This window comes from Amphiura filiformis, chromosome 16, assembly GCF_039555335.1.
Source record: "Amphiura filiformis chromosome 16, Afil_fr2py, whole genome shotgun sequence".
Taxonomy (NCBI): Eukaryota; Metazoa; Echinodermata; class Ophiuroidea; order Amphilepidida; family Amphiuridae; genus Amphiura; species Amphiura filiformis.
The window spans coordinates 42,213,502-42,239,693 of record NC_092643.1 but is presented as its reverse complement, the minus strand read 5'-3'; the positions used below and the strand labels follow the sequence as shown (position 1 = coordinate 42,239,693).

General features: G+C 38.8%; 2 protein-coding genes across 2 annotated transcripts; both read right to left on the bottom strand.

The window, feature by feature from the left end:
• Positions 1-499: 499 nt before the first annotated feature.
• LOC140136413 (sialate O-acetylesterase-like) lies at positions 500-8,447 on the bottom strand. Its single transcript, XM_072158138.1, has 5 exons — positions 8,417-8,447; positions 7,106-7,236; positions 4,966-5,126; positions 3,801-4,008; positions 500-832 (listed from the first exon to the last, which is right to left on the bottom strand). Exons 1-5 carry the CDS (start codon positions 8,445-8,447, stop codon positions 500-502), a joined length of 864 nt encoding a protein of 287 aa, XP_072014239.1.
• A 2,194-nt stretch (positions 8,448-10,641) lies between these two features.
• On the bottom strand, positions 10,642-22,294 carry LOC140136412 (sialate O-acetylesterase-like). The gene is made up of 6 exons (XM_072158137.1): positions 22,174-22,294; positions 19,602-19,943; positions 17,544-17,690; positions 16,685-16,875; positions 11,422-11,569; positions 10,642-10,853 (listed from the first exon to the last, which is right to left on the bottom strand). The coding sequence occupies exons 1-6, from the start codon at positions 22,292-22,294 to the stop codon at positions 10,642-10,644; spliced, it is 1,161 nt and encodes a 386-aa protein (XP_072014238.1).
• Positions 22,295-26,192: the final 3,898 nt, after the last annotated feature.

The following is a 26,192-nucleotide window of genomic DNA, read 5'->3' as shown; positions in this document are numbered from 1 at the left end:
TATAGAATTGACTTCATTATTAACTATATGCAAACTATAGATGGCGCTATTTATCCTAAATCATATTTCTTTCTTGGCAAAAGGTAGGTGATTAATACTGCCATTAAAACAGCTGGAATAAGTGAAACAAGCAACAAGGAAATTTTATAAACATATTTTATCAAATAATGAAAGGAATTATTTGCATTAAAAGCTTGAAAGAGTAATTTCCAGTTACTAAATAGCGCCACCAATTTTGTAATTAAATGATACATTTTATATCCGAAAAAGCTTTTAAAAATGCTATAAAAGTTAATAATTTTGTAAAAAAAAAGGGGAAATTAAAGTTGAGAATGACTCAAAAGCATCTGTATACATTAGCATGATAGCACATTTAGCTGTTTAAGCCTAAAATTTGCTTGTGCATGATGTTTTGTTTGAAAAAATAATAAATGATCCCATCAAACAACTGTGTCTGAAGATGCTATTATGCTATAGATAAAGAAATCATGTAGCTTTTTTAATATCTTCCCAAGGGAAAGTAAAAACATGCAAAAAGAAACACGTGACAGAAGCAAATTAATAATTTGATACCCCCAAAGTGTACGGCCGAATTTGCGGTATAGTTCAAAGATAACCAAAATGGTGGTGCAGGTAAGAAGCCATCTTGGTTATACACTGGACACCTCTTAAAAGTACACGGATAGTCCCTCCATAGATAGCGGATAGCTACAGCATCAAGGTCTTCGCAGGTATAGTTCATCCTTATGGAATGCAAACCAGTCACAGCTATTTCAGTAGTACCAATCCATGTATCACCGTCTTGGCATTCAGTGCAATTAGAACAACATACCTGGAACAAGAAATGTCTTTAAAAAAGACAATACCTCCAAGATACCAATGGGCACCTTTTGTTATTAGTTAAGGAAACACTTATAATGCTAGCTTTAAGGTAACGCTATTGGATATAGATTTTTGTCTGATTGAAATATGTGAGCCCATTCTCTCCTGATTACTAGACTGAAAATTTTATTTTAATCGGATATTCGGTTACCAAAATATGGCCTGTCAAAATAGCTTTTCTTTTATTTTTGTTATGCAATGTTGTCAGGTAGGCCTTATTTTCTAATTATATATGCAAGAATTATACAAAGTAAAATGTTCAGATCGGCTACAAAATAAGATATAAAACCCATGGATGCCTTTGGCAAATTTCCATTTGCATAATTAATTAGGACCCTAATCAACTTTTCTAATAAGTGGCCCTGATTAATTATGCAAATTGAAATTTGCCAAAACGCAACCGTAAGTTTGTAGTATAGTGTGTGTTCTACCCATGTAGGCCTAACATGCCTCAGTGCCATAGCTCTTTTAATTGTATCTGATTATCTGAAATCTTTACTTTGCATAATTCATGCATGTAAGGGACCGCTCATTATTAATGCGGGAGGGGGGCCGGGAAAATGTTGAGCTTTATGGGTGAAAAATAACTAACCCCCCCTATTGCGATGAATCAATTTCACGTAACCCCCCTATTGAATCAAACAAAATCACATACCCCCCCCCTTCAAGCAAACTTAAATATTAATTAATTCAGTCACAGCCATTGGGATTTTGACATTGGGGTGATGGGGTGGGAAACAATTTCTAGAAGTAAGTGGCCCTGATTAATTATGCAAATTGAAATTTGCCAAAACGCAACCGTAATTTTGTAGTATAGTGTGTGTTCTACCCATGTAGGCCTACCATGCCTCAGTGCCATAGCTCTTTTAATTGTATCTGATTATCTGAAATCTTTACTTTGCATAATTCATGTAAATTAGAAAATCATCTGGCAACTGGACTTGTCAAAAATATAGAAAATAAAAAGAAAGTTGTTGCCAATATTTTGTTTTGGTTTCGCGCCATTTTGACAGGCCATATCTCAAGAACCGAATGTAATCTACAGGGCATAAGCTTTAACATACTATAGTATTATTTAAATAGAAAGAAAATCTAAATTTGTGAATTAGCCAATAGGGCCACGGTCACCTAAAGCCATCTTGCAATCTTGCAGATAATTCTGATGTATGAAATAAGACCTTCACACTTTCAGATATGAAGAGTTCCAGATGCAGGCAGCCGTTTCTGTTTTTTTAATAGGCCTAAGTTGTATCAAGAGTCATTTCTTGTGGATTTTTTGACTGAAAATTACAATTGTACCGTTTCAGAGTAACACATTTTCGTATCAGATTCTTTTATGCTTGTTTATTATATTTTGTATTCAGGACTAAAATAATATTAATAATATTATATTTAGGGGGGTCTTTTCATAGGCCATTACTTTTTTTTATATGTGTAATTGAATAAAAAATCAAAAACATTATTGTTTTGTTTTCTTTCCTTCATTTGTGCTTTGTTTTGCATCGAAAGGGCCAATATCAACACCTTGTTTGTAAGAAGTATTGTGTGGGGAAAGATGATTCTTGCATTTTATTTTTATTTTTATCTTAACAAACAAAAAGCAAATTTCTCAGTCATGGTCTTGAAACGGTCATGGGTATGCATACAAAAATATTGCAACAGTACTCAGTAGAATGTAAAAAACTGACATACATAGGCCTACCACCAACATGACCAACCACGCATGGGAATTGGGGAAGCAAATACTTTAAAACGAATTATTCCGAATTATATCAACGCAATAAAATTGCAATACTTATTTAGTACATGTATTTGAACAGCAATGAAGCCGGCCATAGGCGCGGCTAGGCGTATCATAGTTGAACACGGCACAGCACATACATCTCGTATGCAGAGAAATCAAATAGCTAGCCTTTTCAATCCCATCATTTCAACCTATTATTATGATGTAGACACGCATGCACGATGATTGCGGCCTAGTCGAGCCTAGCATGCATGCCAGTCGGCCTGCTGACTCACCGCGTATTAAATGGCACAAAAATACCTCAAATTTTGCACAAAACAATCCATGATGTCAAATTATCACATCCAAAGTGTCGCCATGAACGTCAGCTTCAACTTCTCCAGCCAAAGTTTTTGCATTGATAATCAGGTTTCATGTAATCATGAAATTAAACCTTTTTTAATGTGTATTCCCATTGCCACACACAGCATAACGGTTGTCCGACTTCCATTTCTACGATATTGCTGATGTGATGAGGCTACAACCCATAATTAAATACCGAATTAAAAATACTAGTTTGCGTCTGACGTCATGACAAAGGCGCGCCGTGATTGGTTGCTGACCTGCGCAGTATGGCATTTTTGGTCTGGTTGACAGGACGGCCGTACGCAAGCTAGTCTTTTTTAATTCGGTCTTCAATTATACAACATATGAGTTTGAAAAAATTCTAATGCATAATTCATGAGCTTGATAGACTCGCACCATTGGCGCCACGTGCTAGGTGTTTCTAGAATCCCTATAGAATAAGATTAATTTTAATGCTAATTTATTGCACATGCTGAGGAAGCGTGATTACCTTTTTGAACATTTGGAAATGGCGATAGGCGAATTTATGTATGGCGCAAAGAGGTGGGGGATATATATTGGGCTCTCGATATTGGGCGGAAATTAGAGTACTTGTCAGAATATAAATTTGTACAATCGGCCTACATGCCGCGCAATGTGCGGCATTTTAGGTGTAAATTTCAAAGCAAACTACCTCCTGCGGAGGTAGAAAAATAAAATTCAACAAATCATTTTAACGTCTTTAGCAATTGTCATAGTGGCCCGAATTGCCACAAATTGATATACTAACTATGTATACCGTTTTTTGTACATATAATTCAAAGACATGAACGACTTCAACGTCGGTTACCTCAAATGTGTTGTTGCGGGGTCCTACTAGACGAACAGCTCCACTACCCTTGTTATTATATTGCACTTCAATGGTCCCTGCATAACTGTCCACAGTAAATTTAGTTGGGAATGGTCCTTGGTATATCAGTCCTTTCTCCTGGTATGCTACGACACTGGCAGCTTGGACGAGACGTGCTGCTACATCTTGTTTATATCGTGGATGGATTCTGTTCAAAAAAATTATGTTTATACAAGTTTAAGTTTATGATAGGGTCTTTGCATGACAGAAAGAAGTTGTAATCGTTCTCTGTCTGTATCCGGAATCCTAAGCCCGGGCCGCATCATACATTTTTGGTGATTATGCTCCCGGGAATTTTGAGGTGGTGGGTCTTTTGGAGCTGACGGCGTACCGGTAAAAAAGTGGGTCTTTTGGAGCTGCAAAAGAAGTCAAAATCAAGGGCCTTTCTTGGCTTTATGCTTGAAAATCGCCTGAAAAAACAAACAGAAATATGAGTAATTAGCCATTTAGGTGTCTTTTACAGCTGAAATTATCAAAACCAAGGGTCTTTGAGTGCTCTGTTTTAGTCAAATTCATGGGTCTTTCAGAGCTGCGCGGTCCAAAAACAGGGCCAGAGGTCTTTCTGGGGAGCATACCCGTACGGTCATTTGTGTCGAGTGCCCCTATCCTAGTTAGCTAATACCCTACACGTAGGGGAAAAGTGTTATGGCTTAAAAAATTAAACATATAATTTTCACTGGATTTTTGGCTAAAGATGAATGGCTTATCCAACCAAATAATGATTTTAAACTCATTATCACTCTAAAAAAATTTTATAAGAGCAAAAACAAAAATTAGTCTCAAGAAATCCTCTACGGTCTACCCTACCCCGGGCTAAAATGTGTTTGCTAAAATAAGCGCAATGGATGAACTTACGATTAGCGCAAGCCGTTTGCTTTATTTGACCGAGGGCTTACTTTATTTGACTGAGCATTTCAGTACGCAGGAACAAAAATCTGTCAGAGGGTTGGTACAACTGATGATTGTCAAGTGTACATGATGACAGTGAAATATCATATACTCACGATGTCGTTCAATCTGCCTACAATTTCTTTCAAATATTCTTGACTCTTCATATGTGTGGCACCACGCTAAGAATTTGACCGCTCACACTAATCATACTTACGGATTCCATGGTGACTTTTCATCTGGAAGATCTAATGTTACAGCCATGAAGACATTAGGCATGCCAGCATTAGGTACATAACCTACATCGTTCGTCTGATGCCATCTGATGTTTGGATATTTGTTGATAAACCCAATCTTTAGTTTCGATGATGTACTTATCTACAGAGAAAATATTTTGTTCTATACCATGTATACCGTAAAACCTCGTCTACAAGCATATGTGACCGTACAGCACGAATGAGCCGTAAATTCCCTAAATTGTTTTCTGAGTTACGGTGTAAAATGTGTATGAAGATCGTATACATCGGTAACTTAAGCTGGCCCGACATCTATCTCATTTTCATAGTCAAACGCCAATCAATAATCCTATTGTTGAAGTGGATAATAAGCTTCTGCTTAGATAGCTATAGAATTTTTAATAGCGCGATGGTCTTTGTTTGTTTTGGCTAAATCCTGTTCAAGTGGTGGGTTACCAGGCAAAGTATTTTGTATAGGTATGTATAACCAACAATTAACAATGAGAGAACTTTCTTAAACATCGTTGACTTGGGGATGATTTGAAATGACCGCCAATTATGACTGTTTTATATTTATTGCCAGCAATGTGGAAAAGGAGACACATGTAGAAACGAAAGAAGCTATCATTTTGTTGAAGGAGCAAAGTTTTACAAACCATAACCCCGCTGGATATCGTTTGAAGTCAAATGATATACCACTTTAAAGCTTATGATGTATATTTTCTAAATGCGAAATAAAACAAAATTGACCGGGGGAGGAATTTAAGGCTCATTCGCCGCGTACGGTCACATATAGAGTGTTTTTTGATGAAAGCTGAATTTACCAGCCATGAATATGCCAATGCAATAGATTGGTCTAACAATTGTACTTGTTTGTATATTCCTGTATCGATAATGTATTTGCTCAAACTCCATAATGTTATAATGCTGTCGATGGATGGCGCCTGGATTAATTTAACTTTCATCAAAAGTACTCTTTATGCTTGTAGACGAGGTTTTACGGCACATAAGTTAGGACACTTAGGAACCAACCTAATACTCACCCTGTAGACCACTATCAGGTATGTACTACCATATCATGCCCTGCTTTGAGAATTATGTTCACATTTGAGCCAAAACATGTATGTTGCAATATTGCAATATTTCAAATTCCTGTCACAAGGTATCCGCTCTTCTGTCGTGACCTTGAAAACCGTGATATCCACGGTCGGCGAGATCCACCCAGTTCTTCATCGCTCAAAAGCTGAACTTACAGCAAATAGGAAAACTCCATGGCCACACTTTGTAATACTCCCTGAGTATCCAGCTTAATTATTACTATGGTAGCTTCCCTTATTTCAAGATACAGGATTATACACAATACCTGAATACAACAATGACCAAATTTCATTTTGGAAATCTATATTTGTGGCTGGACGCGGCGAATGAGCCGTAAACTCGGCAAACTTCATTTCGAGCTACAGGTGAAAATATATGCAAATCTCGTATTTTGGCGAAGTTGAGATTTTTGCAGATTTGAAATGTTTAAGCTTTCTTCTAAACACATACAAAGTTTTATTTTAAAGAAATAAGTGGAAATATGAAATAATCTACATTTTCTGAGGCCCATCTGATGAATGGTCATTATGCTTCCCTAACTTTGAACGCGTTTTTCTCGGTTTCGCGTTTTGATTCATGACAACCGCTTCTGATTGTCATATGAAGTTCATTGAGGTGTCATTTTAATCCCTAAAACATGCTCTTTGCTAATATGTAAAAAAGTAAAAATTACCAGAGGGGGGCTTTACGGCTTATTCGAGGTGTCCAGGCACATTTGTCGTCTCAAATAAAACCGGAGATGATGTTCCTTCTAAAAAAACTACTAGAATATTATAGTCAGATATTTGGTTATGATATTCGGTACTAGTGTTTTGCATTTTAAAAAAGAATTGTCATCTTTGGTTTTGAATTAACATAAATAACGACGGATAAGGATTGACGGCCGACCAAGCGTCAATGGTCGATCGAATCGAACTAATTTTGGCTCTATTGCCTATAATAATGAAATGGTCCCTTTTGACCCTTGTGTTAAAATTACCATTTCGTTTTCATGGACACAATCCGGCATTTTTATCAGCATACCTGTACAAATCCAAAAGGAAATAATGGATTGGTTTGCTGCGATGATCCTGCATACCACTTCTGTCTCCAGTCACTTATCATAGCTTGAAAAAGACATCTATAAGTGTCTGGATATCTAGTGTTGGATTCACCTTCAACGGACAACAATAAGAATAAGTAGAGACTTTTACAATTATATCATAGCAAAATATTTTAAGTATTGACTATCCAAAACCAATAGCGGGGTTCTGATACTAGTATCTGGATAGTACTGGGATATGTTGTACATGCAAATTTGTTGCCACTGTGTGAATATAATATTATCTGGATATCTGATGTAAGTGTCGGGATCAATTCCCCAACTGGAAATGTCTCCGTGCTTTGAACGCTGAGAATTCTTGCTGGTATTCATGAAGGCCGATCGTTCGATTGATCATGTCTAATAAATCACGTAAGCTACGCATTGCGTGCCTATGCCTTCGCGACCATGAAACGATTGACCCTCCTTTACGAGTGATGCTACGGGGACTTTGCCTGTTGGTGATTGGTCTGTATCTCTTTAGTTTATGATCAGGATAGTATGAGAAAATTATTTACTGCTCATGAGGGGGCGGTGAACACTATTGCTCCAGATAGGATCGCAAGAGAGTATGCCTACTATTACTAAAATTTAGTAGGCATGTGTAATGCTCTAAAGGATCTGTCCCTGCCACATATTTATAGACCGGACCCAAATCAAAATCAAATAAACGAAGCTAAACATGAGAAGTAAGTGACCACTCACAGCGACAACGCCTGGTAAATAATTATATTGTACAGACAGGGAAACTAAATCTATACACGTGTATCTGCTATAGGCACGCCGATACACTTGTATTGATTTTCAGACTATCGGATAGATCTTTGGATACCGGGATAGAAAATGATGAAACAAATTGTAAGGCTTGCACTTGAATATATGTATTGAAAGAACATGATTGTCGTAAAGCGTGCATATTCACAAACAACCGTGCGTTTTGAAAAAAAATGACACAAATTCGGATTTATATTTGCAGAATAAAAAAAGACTCCTGCCCTCATTCGTCATGGTTACAGAATATAGCACGGTACTAGCGCAGTGTAGACCACTGGTAGTAGAGGTAGTCTAAAGCAGATGACGTACCAGCTTCACTGACATCTATTGTCAATAGTCTTAGTCCCTCGGCCCATGGTGTCAAAACTATTAAACAGGTCGGAACAAAATGGTCATGCGTGGTCAACTAGTGGATTCAGCATACAATCATGGCGATTTCTGCCATGAAGATATCGGGGCGATGACGCTGGGCCACTCACCTTGGTACCATATAGCACCTTTGATGGTCATGTTGACAAATGGATGAATCATCGCATTCCACAAAACACTGTCATTTTTACGATATTTTACTTTAATAGGGGTTTTCACCGTTTCAGACGCACATCTGTCCAAACACAAAAAAATAAAACTTAAACGTTTTAATTCGTCCCAAGTGTTAGTATTGTTGGTATATGTGTGGGCAAACTACGCTACAGCCCGGCTATTGCCTCGGCGCTACAGCCTCGCTGAAAGAATAATGTATATTGCTTTTCGTGAGTGCCTTGATACCCTTACAATGTTTAGACTTTCATTCCATGCGGGGCTCTAATATATGCAAACTCCATTAGGTGCAAGTCTGCAGCGAGGTGGGAGTGGGGCTGTACCCAAGGGTTATACTCATTAAGGACCGTTCACAAACACTTGTAAGGGGGAGGGCCTGATGCAAAAAGGGGGCCCTGAAAATTTTTCGGATTTTTTGGGATTTCTGGGAAAATTGAGTTTATATGCTTTTCTATGGGGTTGACCGATAATTTTCATGTCAAAAAGGGGGAGGCCTGAAATTTTTGAGGTGTGTAAAGGGGGGCACCGAAAAAAATTTGCGATAATTTTTTTTTGCATCAGGCCCCCCCTTACAAGTGTTTGTGAACGGTCCCTTATATACATGAATACCACCATATATCATCATGATAATAGTTAGTGCTTGTGAGAAAGTTGCCAGTGACGGGAGACAAGTTGTAATCGGACGAGAACCACAAGAAAAAGGCAGGAGTCTGAAACTGACTGAAAATATTCATCTGCAGTGATTATTGTATGTGACTACCGCATAAAACCCTTTTAATTAGTGAGTTTAACCCTTAGATTATTAATACACAGATTGGAATTTTTCATGCCTGTGCCCTCTAAGCGTACTCGAATTCAGCTGACGCCGGTACAGCGTACAGACCTGGCGACATCGCTTATCTTACGCGCGAAGTTTCTTTTGTGTACGCTCGCGCTAGTTGCGCTATTTTGAGTTTGCCCACGCGGTACCTGACTTAGCGTCGATCCCCTGAGGCAACGTGCCATGTTTCCACGATATGGTTTAACCACATTGGCCGTCATAGACAATGAGAACGTGTTCATGACAGGAACATATCCTCTTTGTGAAAGTCACGTGATCTATCATTGCAGGTGACGATTTTCAGTCTTTTTTCAGTCTCACTATCCGTAGGTTTCCTCACTGGGGTTTTCTCCCGATCAACACTTTTGTGGAAGTTTCCCTGTCACTATTTGCTGAACACCGTAGCCAAACCAAATAAACCTGGATATATTATTGGTAAGACGGGATATATTTTTCACCAAAAGTATAGGCCTACCCTTTTAAGACAAATGCAAACACAAAATTTAAGGAAAACATTGCAGTCGTTCAGATATGTTACTATGTACTTAGACAGCCGAAATAGTTGATTATAAGCTAATTTTGAACAGTGGTGTAGCTAGGGCTTGTGTCGCCCAGCGCTAAGGATACAAAATGACGCCCCTCCCATTCTTGAAACAATCGCGCGCGGAGCGCGAGAAAATTTGCACACGTAGGGCCTACCACTAATAAATTTTTGTTATAATGAAGCTGAATATCGGTCTTAAATTGATATTTTAAATGATTTTGTGCTGAAATGCGCGCTAACATTTTGACATCGCTTGGAGGGGCGCAGAATCGATGCTGAATTGGTCAATTCGGCGCCCCCTAAGGGTGGCGCCCAGGGCACGTGCCCCCCTGATCAACCACTCAACATGCAGCTACCACTCGATGATGACGGCGAAGGGTTTCTCCGAAATTTACAGGACCCATTAATAACAGAACCCAAAAGTGAGTGTTGAACACTTATTTTAACCTTTACATAATTATATCTATCACCAAAACGTACAAGAACATGAATTCCTGAATCAAGCTTTGTCACATTGAAAACCTGTTATACATTCAGGGCGATTGATATTTCGAAGTTGCGGCCAGAGAGGGAGCACAAGCCGGCTGGGACAGAGACCAGGCACCATGAATTTCAACAAGATTGTGTCACTTGACTGAAACCTATCAATATCTGGTAATCAATGGGCAGCTGGAATAATCTCTTCAGTGGCTAAAGAAGACCTGTACCTGTAGATGCAGGTCGGAAACTACCACAGCTCTGCCAATAGTGAGGCTTGTGAATATATTATGTACAAAATTATATGCTTGACATGAGTATCCTCACCTGCTTTTTGTAACATCCGCCTTTTTAGCATTTTCCACACAATAATTCATCACATCTGGTGAGGACCACGCTGGTACAGGAGTGGCATCAAAGTTAGTGGAGATCATTCCCATTGGGACCTTATATGTGTCATGTAAGTCTCGACCATAGAACCAGCACACAGCAGAAAAATACCTGTAATTGCGGATGGCCTTGGCTCCTAGTGAATCTGTGTACAAGGAAAGGTCCCAGGAATTCTTATTAGCGTGTGTGTGTAACTCGAACCGTAACCACTCTGAATCCTACAAACCTCTACAGACTCGGTGCTTCCCCTTTAGTGTGCTACACGTAGGTTACTTTCGGCCACCCCAGGGCGTTAGGGTTGGTCAAGTCCATATGGTCAAAAGGTGACCACCAGAAATTTAGCCACCCCCCCGCCCTCCCCCTTGCGTGTATAAAGTGTTTGGGCTATAAACCAGCAATCCTGTCCTGGTCCCAGCGCCTCCCTGGGCCCCTCAACACGTACGTGTGCCGCGTTGGGCCTCTTTTTGCCGTTTGCCACAACCACGACGAATGGGCAGTTGAACGCACACAACTACAAAGCTCCTCGTCAGCATGGGCATTCAACCTAACCGCCTAAACCCTACAAACTCTGTCGGCTGGTGCATTCCCTCCCTTCAGTGGGTGGGGCGGGCAGCATGAAACATTCTGTTGCAGGGGAGAAATAGTCTCGTAATCTTTTCCATTCAATATTCTGATAAAGGAGGAACAATTACCGAATATTTAGTTACTCGTACCTGGATTTGCTTTTGCCCATGGATGATATAATGATGATGTTGAGTTTAAATCATAGTATGGTATATATGACTCAACTCGTTTAACTGATAACACCCTCACGTTGGGATAGTGGACAGATGCAGCCAATTCGGCTGTAGAATTCATTGCCTGAAATAGATAGTAATAGCAGTTTAGGTTTGTAATATATTTGTTCATGATGTAATGCATCTTTAAATAAATCTGCTTGTGATTGGTCGCCCAGATCTCGTTATGGTTTAAATCCACCGGGCCCGTACCATTACCATTAACTACATCGTACACAACAATCTGTGGAATTTACGGCGCTTTGTGCTGGCGCTAAAGTTAAACTCTCACTTGGTGCATGGACGTACGTTAAGCGCGTCAGTGCTTCCGGTTAAATTGGATATTAATAAACAATTATGATTGACAGTGTCCGGACGTTGGAGGTGCTCTATTTCCAGGCAGTGTTGCCTGTCACATCGTCTGGTTTTGCTTACGATATTGGCTGTTGCCGCAGGGAGCACTCACATTATGACGTCACAGCGCAAAATTGTGGACCATGTTAGTATCTATTTAGTTATCACTGGATAGATGAGTCACATCAGTAAATGGGTGTGGTCCCTGGTATAATGCCACCCTCATATTTGACAAACGGTAAAAGACATAGGACCTATAGAATTAAGTTACCATTTTGGTCACATAAAGAATTTTAAGTCTTTATGTGTCTTGAATGACTAGGTTTTATTTCTTAATATTAATCATGCTCATTTAATGTTTCAGGACATATAAATCACCTATATTTGGGCACAATGTTTTTTGGCGTTTTCAGTTTTCATATTCGGTATTGCAATGTGTTCCTGGTTAATGCTAAATAATAGAGACGAAAATGTCATGGCAAATTGATTTGTATATAAAATATGGATAAGATTCAAACTCACATCTCGTTTCTGTGTATCAATTAAATGGGGTCGTATTATTTCACCTTAAAACAACTTTTCTTCTCGTATATATGCCTACATATGTATACAAACAAGCCAGCCATGATGTAGATCTATGTTGTTCAGATACTGTGAATACTGTGATACTGTACTATATAAGTATATCCTATCTCTTTTCACGGCAGTGAAATGATGCCACTTTCCCCCACATCTCATATGCACAGTTTATCCCTTACATATCCTGTGTCATGAATAGGTATGTAGCCCACCAGCCCTGTTGGTTAAGAGTCTAGGAAATAATTCCTAATATCTCATACCCTAGTTTGTATGCCTTTATCTAATCTTGCCACACATGACAACTTACTAATTAGCCCTAACCCGGAAAAGAGTCTGTCCAGGAGTAGGAATTTTTTAGAAACATGTTTGTAATTGGCTTATAGCCATAACATGCTGACAATACACATAACTGATTGGTTAATCAAAACTAGCAGGTTCATGGCCAGGCCTGATTACAAAGTAAAACTATTCTGTATAGAAAACTGTGCAGCAAGCGATTTACTTCAGAAAATTACTACATTGCACAAAACTAAGTCCATTATCTAACTCTATAGTTAATTGAATGTGAGCTAATGTTTATTGACTCTTGTAATAACCCATGTGTAGGCCTATAAACCTGTATAATAGTGGTGTTCATACATATGACCCTGACAAAAGCTAGCAAGAGCAAGCTGTGTAATTATTTTGTTTACTTGTGATAAGATACAATTCTTCGTAGTTATAGCCAAATTTGTTTCTTATAGTAGGTGACTTAATAAAAATTTCTTTAAAAAGGAATGGGCGTCCAATGTGAGCTTGGTCGTGATGTGGTAAATTTCATGGTGGTTAGATTTGGTATTATTATCTCTTGCAAACCCGGTGACACCTCATTATAGAAATCAGACCTGTCGATAGGTTGTAAGAGGGGATATCCTTTTCCAGGCACGAATTGGGCCATATATAAAGAAAGTTTTGCTACTTTGCAACGCAATAAAGACCTAAATGCAAAACGAGATCCTGTAGGTGCCTCCCGAGGTGGCTTAAAAACTAAATGCAAAATGAGGTTTTTAAAAAATATTGTTTTCCAGAGTCAAGACGCAGGTAATAAATGTTAAAATGTTGGTATTTATACAGCGCCTTTCACATGTGAACATGTACCAAAGCGCTTTACATTTATTCCGCCGTCATTAGAATATGTCAGCTGCCATACAATGCCCAAGGCATGCTCATACCTTTGGGCGGCGCTCAATGGACAGTATTCATAACAGCTCCCATTTCACACCTGGGTGGAGAGGAGTAATCGAGATAAAGTGCCTTACTCAAGGGCACAACACGATGGCGTCGCCGGGGCTCGAACCCGCAACCTTCAGATTATGAGTCCTAGCCCGTTCCGCTCGGCCACCGTGCTCCCGGTATCATTATTAAGCCTCATATCACTTATTTATTGTCGAATAAGTGCAGAGTAGGTTAGATATGAATATTGAATATTAGACCAAAGTAGCTCAAAGTACATGTAATATTACACCTGATCCGTGAACTTGTCTTTTTTAAAGACAAATTCTTGTTACAAATTTATTACAGTTAACACAGATCTTCCCTTTCACTCAGACCTCTTTCCCTAAGTTTATTCAAAGTTCTTTTTGTCATCCAAGAAATAACCTGCGAAAGGATATTCCTTGACCTACCTTGACCTATGCCGTTCACTTCAACTGGCTGGTGGTTGAGTGGTGGCATCCGCATCACAATGTCCCGCCAAACTGTCCTGTCCTCCGCTGTACGGCTGGCGTTTACTATGGAGTTTAGATTGGTTCTTTTGCATTCAGATAGTAGGCAGTCTCTTCACCTCTTTGGTGGTCTTCCTCTATATATATCTGAATCCCTGAATGTGGAATTCGAAGGCCATCTTGGGAAGTCGTGAGGGAGGCATTATCTGGATGTGGCCAAAATAATGCAGTCTCGTCTGGGTTATTCTGTCCAAAATGGAAACCTCACACACTCAGGGTTTTGCGGATGGTGGTGTTTCGGATCCTGCCTCTCCGTATTACTCCCATTATCTTCTAAGGCACATCATCTTGAAAGTGAGCGGCCCGGGGCCGGGTGAGCGGTCGATTTTCGTCCTCTCTTTTCAATATCCAGGTTTCTGCTCCATAGAGTTATATTGATAAAAAAAAGGACCTTGTATAGCTCAATCTTGGTGTTGGTTTGGATGTCCTTAGCGCTCCAGATACTCTGTAGTTTCTGCACAGCTCCTAGGGCTTTGCCTATTCGAAGTTTAGTATTATTCTAAACAGGATCCTCTTTGGGTGATATTTCCTCCCAGGTATGTAAACTCCTCCACCTGTAGAAGCTTGGTATTGTCAATTGTGATTTTCAGATGGGTGTTCTCTTTGCTTATGAGCTGGACTTCTGTTTTAGAGATATTTATTTTGAGTCCAAAGGAAGAGCCGCTTGATGGACGAGGTTAACCAATGTCTATAGGTCTTCTTCACTGTTAGCAATGAGTACAATGTCATCTGCAAATAGTAAGTTATTCACTGTCCTTGGATATTTACTCCTATGTTGGTATCGTGCAGGGCGTACAACATAGTCATCTCCAGTAGGATGTTAAAAAGCTGAGGTGAGATCACACATCCTTGGCGAATAATTCCCCATTTACTCTTTACAGTGCTTGCAGATTTCTTGTAGAGGGCTTTCAGGAGACAGGTAATTTTGTTTGAGAAACCAAAGAAGTCAAGTCCTTCCTGCCACACGGAGTCGAAGGCTTTTTCGAAGTCATGTAACAACAGAAAAAAGCCTTCCTCCTTTCAGGATGTTTCCTTACTATTTGCCTGAGGGTGAAGAGTTGGTCTATTGTTGAACATCCTGGTCTAAATAGTAATAGTATAAGGGTAAGTAGTTTGCATGCATGGCTAAGCAAGCTGATCCCACGGTAGTTGCCACTGTTAAGCTTGTCTTTCTTTTTGTGAATTGGTGTGATGATAGCCCTCCCCCAGTCATCTTGGACAATTTAATAATTCCTGAAAGCTTTCTTTTCACCTATCCTTAACTTCCTCTGATTCAGCATCTGTCTTACTTTACCTTTGACTGTTTGCATTTTGGTAAAGGCTTTTCTTGTTATTTTCTTGATGGTTGAGTATTTTGCCTTTGCAGCCTGATGTGCATTGTCAACTGTTTTGCACAAGTTTTTGAGCCACTGATCTCGGCATCCCTTGGCTTCTCGTTTTAATTCACGACTTAAGAAGTTGTATCTCCTTCTCTTTGTTGGGTCCTTTATTTTTTCTTCTTCGCTAATCCATGTTTTTTCTTTGTGTCCTTTTTTGTAACCAAGGACTTTCTTCACTTCTTGAATGCTGTCTTGATTAGTTTCAGTGTCTGTGTCTAGTTGCTCCAGCAATGAGGCAAGTTCCCCCTATTTCAACCTCGTAGTTTCTCTTGTGTTCTTGGCTTTTTAGCCTGAAGATATCATATTGTTTCGTGTAGTTTGACTTCTTTTTGGCATGGAGGTACATGTTCCAATACCTATAGTCTGTACCGCCGTTCCCAATGGTTCATCAACACCAACCCGGCTAATTGGGGTCGACTTGGCGCTAGTCCCGGTTTGGTCTTAAAGCCTTAATGTACGATCTTTTTAAATTTTTAGATTTTTCTTTTTTTCTTCTAAAATGATAATATGCAATCATTATGAAAGTTCCCAATACATTTTTTGGACGCGAAAAACATTGGGAATTTGCAAAGAAGCAACATCATAAACTTTACCTTTATCACTCGAAACATCTCGCACTATTTGGATTAGGACAGCGAGTGCGGCCTCAGAGTTAGTCTCCTACGCGGCCAGTTTGGTTACGCTCCCTCCACATGTGGAGGGAGCGTAACCAAGCTAGTTTTGTAGGAGACTACGGTTTGCGATCGTGGCCGACATAAAGTCATAATCTAAAAATTATGACTTTATGTCGGACCAACAGAAAATCGTCCCGTTTTACTACAAATAGGACGAATTTGACAGTTTGCTCATAGATTTAAGTTAGAACATGTGTAAGTATTACAAATATGCCAAAAAATCGGTTTTGAAAAAAATAAAGGTAAATTCTGAAAAAAGATCGTACATTATGACTTTAACTTTGGGAAGACCATCAAATCTTCCAATTGGATTTAGGGTTTGCGTCATTCTGGTTTATATGTTGTAGATCCATTGGTAGAAGTGGCTGGTTAATAGCCACTTGCCAAGCATGTACAAATATTTGCAATTATGTGATTCTTATTAAATCTGAGCTCTGGGAATAAAACATACCTGCCTGACAGTCATTGCCATGTTACTCTGCCCACTACAAATCCATACATCACCAAACAAGATATCTTGGAGTTGAACACTGGACCTGTTGCCGTGTCCATCAAAACAAGTGATGTTAATTGTGAACGGCCCACCAGCTGGTTGAGGGGGTAACACTACCTTCCATACACCAACATTTGGTCCAAATGCACCTAAAATTATTCAGAATAAATTTGCGATCAACATCTTGTAGATTATACACATAGAAATTCTAATATGTAAACGGAGCAATGAATAAGTCCTCGGATAAAGTCCGGGGGCACTTCAATATGAAATGGATATAGGTATAGGACTGACACTTTCACAGTAAGGGGTATTCGGAATGTAAAAAAATATGGGATCATTGGGTGAGAACATGACCTTTTTTTGAATGGAACCTTTGGGTGGGAGCCGGTACAGCGCCAACGAAACCTCGAACGTTGAATTTCTAGTTCTAAATTAGTTTCAAATGTCTTTCTTCTTTTTTTTTTTTTTTTTTTTTTGTTGTTGTTGTGGTTGTTTGTTTTTTTCAAAATAAGTGACATACAAAATCAGTGATAAATGGAAGTTGCTGTTCAAATTGAAAAATAAAGGTTTTTGGGTAACGGAACAAATGGAAAAATAAGGGGTCTTCGGGTGACTGACAGAACATTTGTTCGTAAACAAATATGGGGTCTTTGGGTGACAGCGGCGCTGAAAGGGGGTTCTTAACAGCACTGCATACGCGTCACCTCCAAAGTGGGAGTTCCCCCACGGGGATATAGTCCCCTTTTGTGAAAAACACTGTTAGAGTTCAATGTGTGTTTAAGCTTGTTTAGTTGCTGTAGCACTATTTTGTTACCTGGCATTCCTTTAGATGCATGGTTGACTCCCTTGAATGTGACATTTACAGAGAACCCCGGGTCAGTGTAACCCCATAACACTGCCCCATGAGGCTCACGCTGCAATACCATATGGTCACCATAGATATATGCTGGTTTACATGTAACTGCAATGAAACAAAATGGTACATAATATGTACTTGACTGGTTCAAGTCCCGGGGGGGGGGGCACTTCAATATGAAATGGATATAGGTGTAGGGCTGGCACTTTCGCACTAAGGGGCATTCGGTGAGAGCAAAATGTAAAAAATATTGGGTCATTGGGCCGGGTGAGAGCATGATTTTTGGCATTCGGTGAGAGCAAAATGTAAAAAATATGGGGTCATTGGGTGAAAACATGGCCTTTTTTTTAAATGGAATCTTTGGGTGAGAGCCAAAAAAGCGCCACAGAAACCCCGAAAATCGAATTTCTAGCTCTAAATGGCTTCAAATTGCTTTGGTTTTTCAAAATAAGTAACAAAATCAGTGATAAATGAAAGTTGCTGTTCAAATTGAACTTGTAAGGGTTTTTGGATGACAGCGATGCTGAAAAAGGGGGTCTTAACAGCCCTACATACGCGTCACCTCCAAAGTTGGAGTGCACCCCCACCCGGGTTCAAGTGTTAGATTTAGTACTGGTTTGGTTTTTGTCAATATTGTAAGTTGTCAAAATATTCGTTTTGATATACGAATTCATATGAAAATAGGATGGCACAATCTTAGCTAGGGTGTTTCGTTACCTAAGCAATTCATCGAAATTGATCCAGGTCAAAAGACCTCAATATTTTGTTGTTAGGTTCGGTATCTTGGTTATACGGTTTGTATAAAATACAATTTGAGCAAGTTTGAAATTTTACCCTTATAAAGTTTAATGACTCTTTTCCCGCCAAAGCTACACCGGTTCAATTGCTATTATGCACTTTTGTGTAGCACATGTGGTAAACTATATCTGGCAGCGGTGCATCTTTTCCCCACAAGTGGTACCACACATCGCCCACGCCAGGTAAACAATTATTTTGTATTGGCATCAAATTCAAAGCACGTGTCTTTATAAACTGTCGGCGGCTGCTGAGAGTAGATTCTGTTACAAAATGAACTTATAATATTGCACTTGAGGCTCGGTGAGCGATTGGTTAAAAACCAATCATGCCAATCGCTAATAGCTCAGCGATGTAATTAAATTCAGCTATGAGTTTTCTTTCAAAATAAACAAGCTTAATCTATTGTCAATATAATGTTGAAGGTCGAGACTTTAAATGGTCTGTAGAGTAAACTTAGGGACAAGAAGATCACATTCCTCCGATATGATATGATGGTGTAGGTTCTTCTGATGTGATTATATTCTGAAACTTTAATATATACCGTTATTTTTGCTTTTTGTACAAAACATTTGTAAGACTTGCAGTTGAATATGTGTGTTGAAAGAATATGATAAGCGTTACTGAAATTCCAAATCGATTGGCAAATTTAAAGAGGATAATGAGCATGTGCAGATCGTAATAATTAGTCATATGAGCTGATAAATGGCAACGCGTATTCGTAATAGGGAAGAGGCGTGTATTTTTATGGTAACCGGTGGTGTGCTTAGCCTGAGTCGATCGTCCTATCTCGAATAAACTCGCCATACGTGGCTATTAAAGAACTAGTGGATTCGCCCTACTATCATGGCAATTTCTGACGCGAAGATATATAGGCCTACTAGGATGATGACACTGTGTGTAGGCAGTTATAAATGTTATAATGAGTTTACAGTAATGAAAAATGTTGTTGGCCAAATTTAGCTTTGAAATGAAATTTAGACACAGAAAAAGTAATAAAAAACATTAACATTATAAACTAAAACAAAATTGCATCCGGTCGGTGGAGGGCAAGCAAACTATGTTTTGCCTAATTAATAGACATGTTTGTACTCATGTGTCCATATGTATCTTTGTGTGGCATAAGAACTTTAGGTATGGTAATGTTTCATGAGAAAATTTAATGACAATATGATATTGTAAACACGCCATAGAATGCAATGACCATTAAGTTTCACTTACCCGAAAACGGTGTCTCAACTCGTAGTATACCACTTGTATGACCAAATACCACACCACCTTGTTCTGATAATTGCACTGCTTCGGTAACAAATTCATAAGCAGTTCTCTCTTCTAAGCCTCGTACAATCCGATACGTAAAAAGCTTGGGCAATTCATCCTGTACTTCAAATGGTGCCTCTTCGTCCACTGTATCCGAAATTTTTCTCTTTTTCAGAACAACTCTGATGAAATAGGTGGTGTGACGGACTTCTTCTAACCATTTGGAATAGTCTATTGTGACATGGTCTCCAGTAATCTCTGTTGCAACCGGAGCTGGAAGATGTCGTACCATCCTGGCTCTCGCTGGTGAAATGAAAAGATGAAGATGAAATATTACTATAATAAGATAAACGTGAAAGCATCTTTTGATTGTGGTGCTTTTAAAATAATGTATAATCCAATGAGGTTGAATATTCTGAGTAGTAGCCATGATTGATGGAGAGTGCAAGTGTGTTCGCCTCTGTTTAATGTTCCAATATGGTTAAAGGTTATGACATCAATGTTCCAATGTACATTATCTTTAATCATGTTAATTTTAATATCTTTAAACAGTTGTTACACCCATCGTCGCAGATTTTAAAAAAATGTACAAAATTAGAAGTTCAGTAAATTGCTTATTTCCTGAACTTGGCATGGTCATCAAGCAATATCATGAGCGTATAGACGTAATTGGGTTGTAAACTTACTCATCATGCTCATCGTGATTGTAAAAAGTGACATTGATGTTGGACGTCATTGTAATTATGTTGGCAACATTCCCCTTTTACTTTAGTCATTAATGTTGAACTTGACGCTAAGTACGTGGGGTACGGTACTGCAGGCATAGCGTTTAAACCTGAACTAGGAAATAAAAGTAAAGTTTTTCTGTTTATAGCTAAGATATTACCGATTTTACTGCATCACATTTTCGCCATGACCCTTCAATTTTTTCTGAAAGCAAAAGTGCAATTGCTAATGAAAGTCGATTTTACGTGATGCAAGCTGGCTTGATAAAGTGACCCAACTCGTTGGGGCCAGTTTGTATTTTGGGAACATCCTGATAATGTTTTGGGGTCATCTCAAACTCGCAAACGCAAAAAACTGAAATTTTGGGAATAAGCTTTTTTCGTGGATATCTACTGAAAAGTGTAATAAAAAGAGGATGCTAGGATCACGAAATACTCCTGAATATAATTTTTGTGTCAGTTCCTGCAGAACTGACACCTTCTAGTACAGGTTTGACGATCACGTGACAAATCAAATCTGTGACGTCAATATTAATATCGATCAATAAGGCTGTTCTAGTTAATTACATACTCATTGGCATTTTGGCTGTTCCATTTAATTTACACCATGATACTCAACATTTCCCTGTGCACTTAGGCCCTAGTCCATGAATTGATCCTGATTTGCATTGTCGTATAGAGTTATATTTTTGTACACAACAGGGATGTTACTATTGTTTTAACTAAATGAAGCATACTTTTGCGTTTATCTTTCTTTGTCCTTTATTAATTATAAATTAGGTGATTTAATTAATATAATTCTTTGTTTCAGCGACCCAGGGGTAAACAGACAAACAAAAACATAGGTCAAAATCCTTCAATTTCTGTGAAAATTGAACAAAAAGTACCCAAATCCCTACATTTTATATCTCCCTGTGTTATAGACAAATTTTATACGTCACATTTAAAATCATTTAAAATGACTTATAAATTGCCTTATACTATAATGGAGTCTTATACATTTGTATTGTGTGAACATTGTTTTTAAATGCCTTTGGCTTCCAGGTTAGTTTCTCGGAGCTGGTGAGGTGTATCTGGGTGTAACTTGGTAGGGTGGTGGTAAGTGGCTGCCCTAAGACTTGATGCATTTTTATGCAAAATATGCAAATTAGGTAGCTAATTTGCATATTTAACTTAAAAATTGTTGTTTTTTTTTTGCCATTTCGAAGAACTGGTGAGGCGTATAGGGATGTAACTTGATGAAGTTCTCGGAGCTGGTAAGGTGTATTGGGGTATAACTTGGTAGGGTGGTGGTAAGTGGCTGCCCTAAGACTTGATGCAATTTTGGCGCAAATTAGGTAGCTAATTTGCATATTTAACTTAAAATTGTTTTTTGTTTTTGTTTTTTTTTGCCATTTCGAAGAACTGGTGAGGCGTATAGGGATGTAACTTGATGAGGTTGTGGTAAGTGGCAAGTGGCAATCGTAAGATCCGATGCAATTTTTGTCTCAAGATATGCAAATTAGTCACCACATTTGCCTATTTTTTATTTGTCGAATTGCTTTTGGCCATTTTTCAGAACTGGTGAGGCATTTAGAAATGTAATTTGGTGAGGTGATGGTTAAGAGCAGTGGCGGCGTTTCATAAAGAATTACACTTAAGTTTAAACTTAAATCAAGTCCCGTTAAAATTAAACTTACGCTAAGTTTAATTTTAACTGGGCGTTTCATAAAATTAGACTTAAGCCAACACAGCCGTTTCGCGCATCCAGTTGCCCACCAGATGTCACGACATCCGGTGGGCAACTAGGTGCACCACTAGTTGCCCACCGGTTGCGGCAACATCTAGTGGGCAACTGGATGCAGCTGCACCAGGTGGACATGAGGATGTGGTGACATCTGGTGGCCTACCTGATGTGGACAACAGGTATGCTGACAGATGTTCACACATAGTTAGAATTCAGATGTAGACATCTGCTAGCATTATGATTGCATACATGCGATTGCACTGCAGATGTAGACATACCGTGCACATCTACATGCAGTCATCAAAAATATTTTTGGCATGATATATATTTTTTAAGTTTTTGGCCGATTTAATTTCCAGATGGCTCCTGTGGTGGTTCCCATTTTCTTTTCTTTTCTAACACTGTGTTGTTTGGATAGTACGTATATGCGTTGGTGGATCTTTTGTTTTCATGGGTTTTGTTATTTTGAATGTTACAAATTATTTTTTAAACAAAAATCTACTTTTTGATGGTTTCCAATTTCCATTCGTGGTTCGCGGTTTTATTGGCTCCAAGTTGTTTAGCTATTACTAATGCATTGCTTGATCTTTTTTTTCATGGATTTTTGTTATTTTGGATGTTGCAATTTTTTTTATCAATAATTATACTTTTTGACGGTTTCCACGTTTCAGTAGCGGTTCCCAGTGTTATTGGCTCCGTGTTGTTTAGCTGGTACTATATATAATGCGTTGCTTCAAGATCTTTTTTCATGAATTTTGTTATTTTTGATGTTGCAAATTATTTTTGATGTTGCAAATTATTTTTGGAACAAAAAAAAATCATCTTTTTGATGGTTTCCACGTTCCAGTGATGGTTCCCGGTGTTATTGGCTCCATGTTGTTTAACTGGTAGGCCTATACTAATGCATAATTGCTAGATCTTTGTTTTAATGGATTTTGTTATTCTCGATGTTGCAAATTATTTTTTTGAACAAATATTAATAATATTGGGGTGGTTCCCAGTGTTGTTGGCTCCATGTTTTTCAGCTGGTACTATTTTTAAATGCATTGATTGATCTTTGTTTTCATGGATTGTTATTTTGGAAATTTTAATAATTTTTGATGTTTTTTGCTCTCCAAGTCTCCAGGGGTGGTTCCCCGTGTTATAAAAGCTATATGTTGTTTAGCTAGTACTAAGGGGCTATAATTTTCTTCGGAAGGGGGTCTCAAATATACAGAGGGGTCATAAATTTTTGAAAAGTAAAATAGGGGCGCCATACAATTTTTGATGACGAAAATGTAGGGAGTCACAACATGACCACAGATAGTTTAGGGGCTGTGCAATAATGTTGAGTAAAATTTCCAAACGGCTTGCCAAAAATCGCTTGCCCCCCTCTCGGCCCCCCAAAAATTGCTTGCCCCCCCCCCCCTCTTGGCATGCCAATTAATTCCCCCTTGAACATGCCAAATCCCAAATCCCCATCCCAAATTGCAAACTTTAAATGATCTAGATGTACGAGGTGCGGTCAAAAAGTTCGTAGAACTCGGTATGCTACTTTGTCGCACGGTATTGAGTTTGGTCTTATTTGAAAGCTTGTTCCTTCAAACCATTACTGCATAGATATTAGATTTTTGCATCACTGTATGTGGACAGGACACTCTTCAGAGGAAGCCAACCTCCATGAATTCACAGGTACTACCAGAAGTGAATACAGGGTCATTATGGAAATTTATTCGAACGGCGGCAGTGAAAACTCAAATGAAATTTAACAATGTACAGTTGCTGTAAATGGTAATGAAGTCCTTGATATTCAACTGCAACGAAATGGTTCTTAGAGTTCAAGAATGGAATGAGCGTCCTTGAAGATCATCCAAGGTCCAAAAGACTTGCTGACGTTACCACTAACGATATACGTGCTGGTACAGTGGTATTGTTAATGAATAAAAAAAAAAAAAAGAAAGATGAGATAGCCACAAAATATGACAACTCTGTTGAATGTGTTTTCAACATTAATCCATTAACATTGGGTATTCCAGGGTGTCTTCTAGATGGGGTCTCAGAATCTTCATGTACAAATTTGATACCAATTGACATATTGAGGATTTGAGGTCCACACCTTCTATACACTTAGAATGAGGACCGAGGCAAGTTTAATCTATATGTGGCTAAAGGTGATAAAACATACATTAATCACTGGAATTACGAGAGCATTTAGTGGAAGCACCTGGATCTCCCACACCTAAGAAGATCATCACTCGGTCACCATAGTGCAAGGTCTTCATCGCCGTTTCTGAGATCCAGGGAGAGTCTTGATGGCAGATCATTTGCCGAATGAAAGTACAATCATAGGCATATATCATACAATTTTGATAGCAAAATTGAGGCAAGCCATCATGTGAAGAAGGTTGATAGTAGGAATGCTATTCTTAGTTTGTCAAGCTGCCATTGAAGACAGAGGGGTCCGTTAACTAAAGTAACCATATTGTGGTTCAGGCATGGCATCCAGTTAGTGAAACCTATTTTAGAATTTTAAGTCCTAGCTTCATAATATCAGGTTTGCTGGTGATCAATGCTGGTGAGCCTTCACTGAAGAGTGCTCAAGGAGCTATCGGAAGACTGCCATTTTTTTGACATAGAAGGCTTCCAGAAAAATTGCGACGGTGCATTAAGGTTTGCAGTGATCATGCTCAAGAGTGAGATAGAAATAATTTGGTTAGTACTCTTTCAAGTACCTTGTTCTACGAACTTATTGACCGCCCCTCGTATGTTGCGAGCGCAGCCTCTCCTCTCCTCTGCGATTTGCAGAGAACGGAACGATTTTGCTGACAGATTTGACAAGGGAGGTCTTAGCCCCCCCCATCTCCCTCTTATCTCCCCTCTAGCTGCGGCCATGAGGCCTATTGTTAAAAAAAAAAATGATATAATTTTAGTAAATTAATTATTTCTAATCCTCGAAAAGCTACAGAGTGCATCTTATTGTAATGCATAGATAAAGGATGTTATGAACAGATATGCCGAATCCTACTGTTGCCACAAAATGAAAATGCTGCTATGTGTGTATCATGTTGAAAATAGGTCAAGAAATGTCACACTTTTAACTAACATTCCACGACAATAACAATGTACACTTTACAGTGTGGTCCAAAAACAACTTTACCCAATTTCATAGGTTGATTTCTCACAGTTTAAAAAATCTGTTTCAATTTTTTTCTGTGTTACCTAGGTAACAAAACATCTTCTTAGATGGTGCAATCCTATCCTTATTTGAATTTTTTTATCAAAACGAACAATTTGCTTAATCAGGAAGCTCCCTTGGGCCAGTGGTTAAGGCACAGGTCTCGTAAACCTAAGGTCGTGGGTTCGATCCCCGCCGGTATCACCTTTTCTATCTGGTAAAAAAATATGTTTATTTATGAGCATTCTCATCAAAATGACCAGAAACTCAAGTTTAATATTTGACATGTCAATTAATTGTCAGCTTAAAAAATTAATAGGATTCTTGTCAAAAATGATCCAACTTATCAAATAGGCCTATGACCAAAAAAGAAATCAAAGGAGAATAATTCTTGCCAGAGGGGGACATAACAGAATCTTGTCAAAGTAAAATGGATGATCTTGTCAAGTAATAAGGTCAACATCTTATTAATTTGAATACTTGTTGAAATAAAACGGACATTATAATAAGATTGTTTTTTGTTGTTGTTGGCATCGGTCAGTCTTCGCAGACTATGGAGTAGCGTTGTCTGAGGTGGTTGAAAAGCATCGTCTTGTGTGGCTGAATAGACCAATGGCAGATTTTATTGCAGACCTGACATATGAAGACTGGTGCATCTGGTAGGGTTGGTTTGAATGTGCCTCACTGACTGGCTTTGCGCCTTGCTCGTTTGTCATCAGCAGCAGCAGCATTCTGGATGAGGTCTTCTCCCCTTTTCAGGCCATCGGAGAGATGTTGCTTCCAAGATTTTCCGATCCCGACACTACCAATAGATTCCCAGTTGACCCAGTTCATGTCAAGTGCTTATCCTTGAAGCGGAGTAGCGATCGACCTTATCTTCTGTGTCCTGATGACAGTTCCGTAGAGGAGATCCTTGGGAATGCGACCATCTTCCATTCGACTCACAT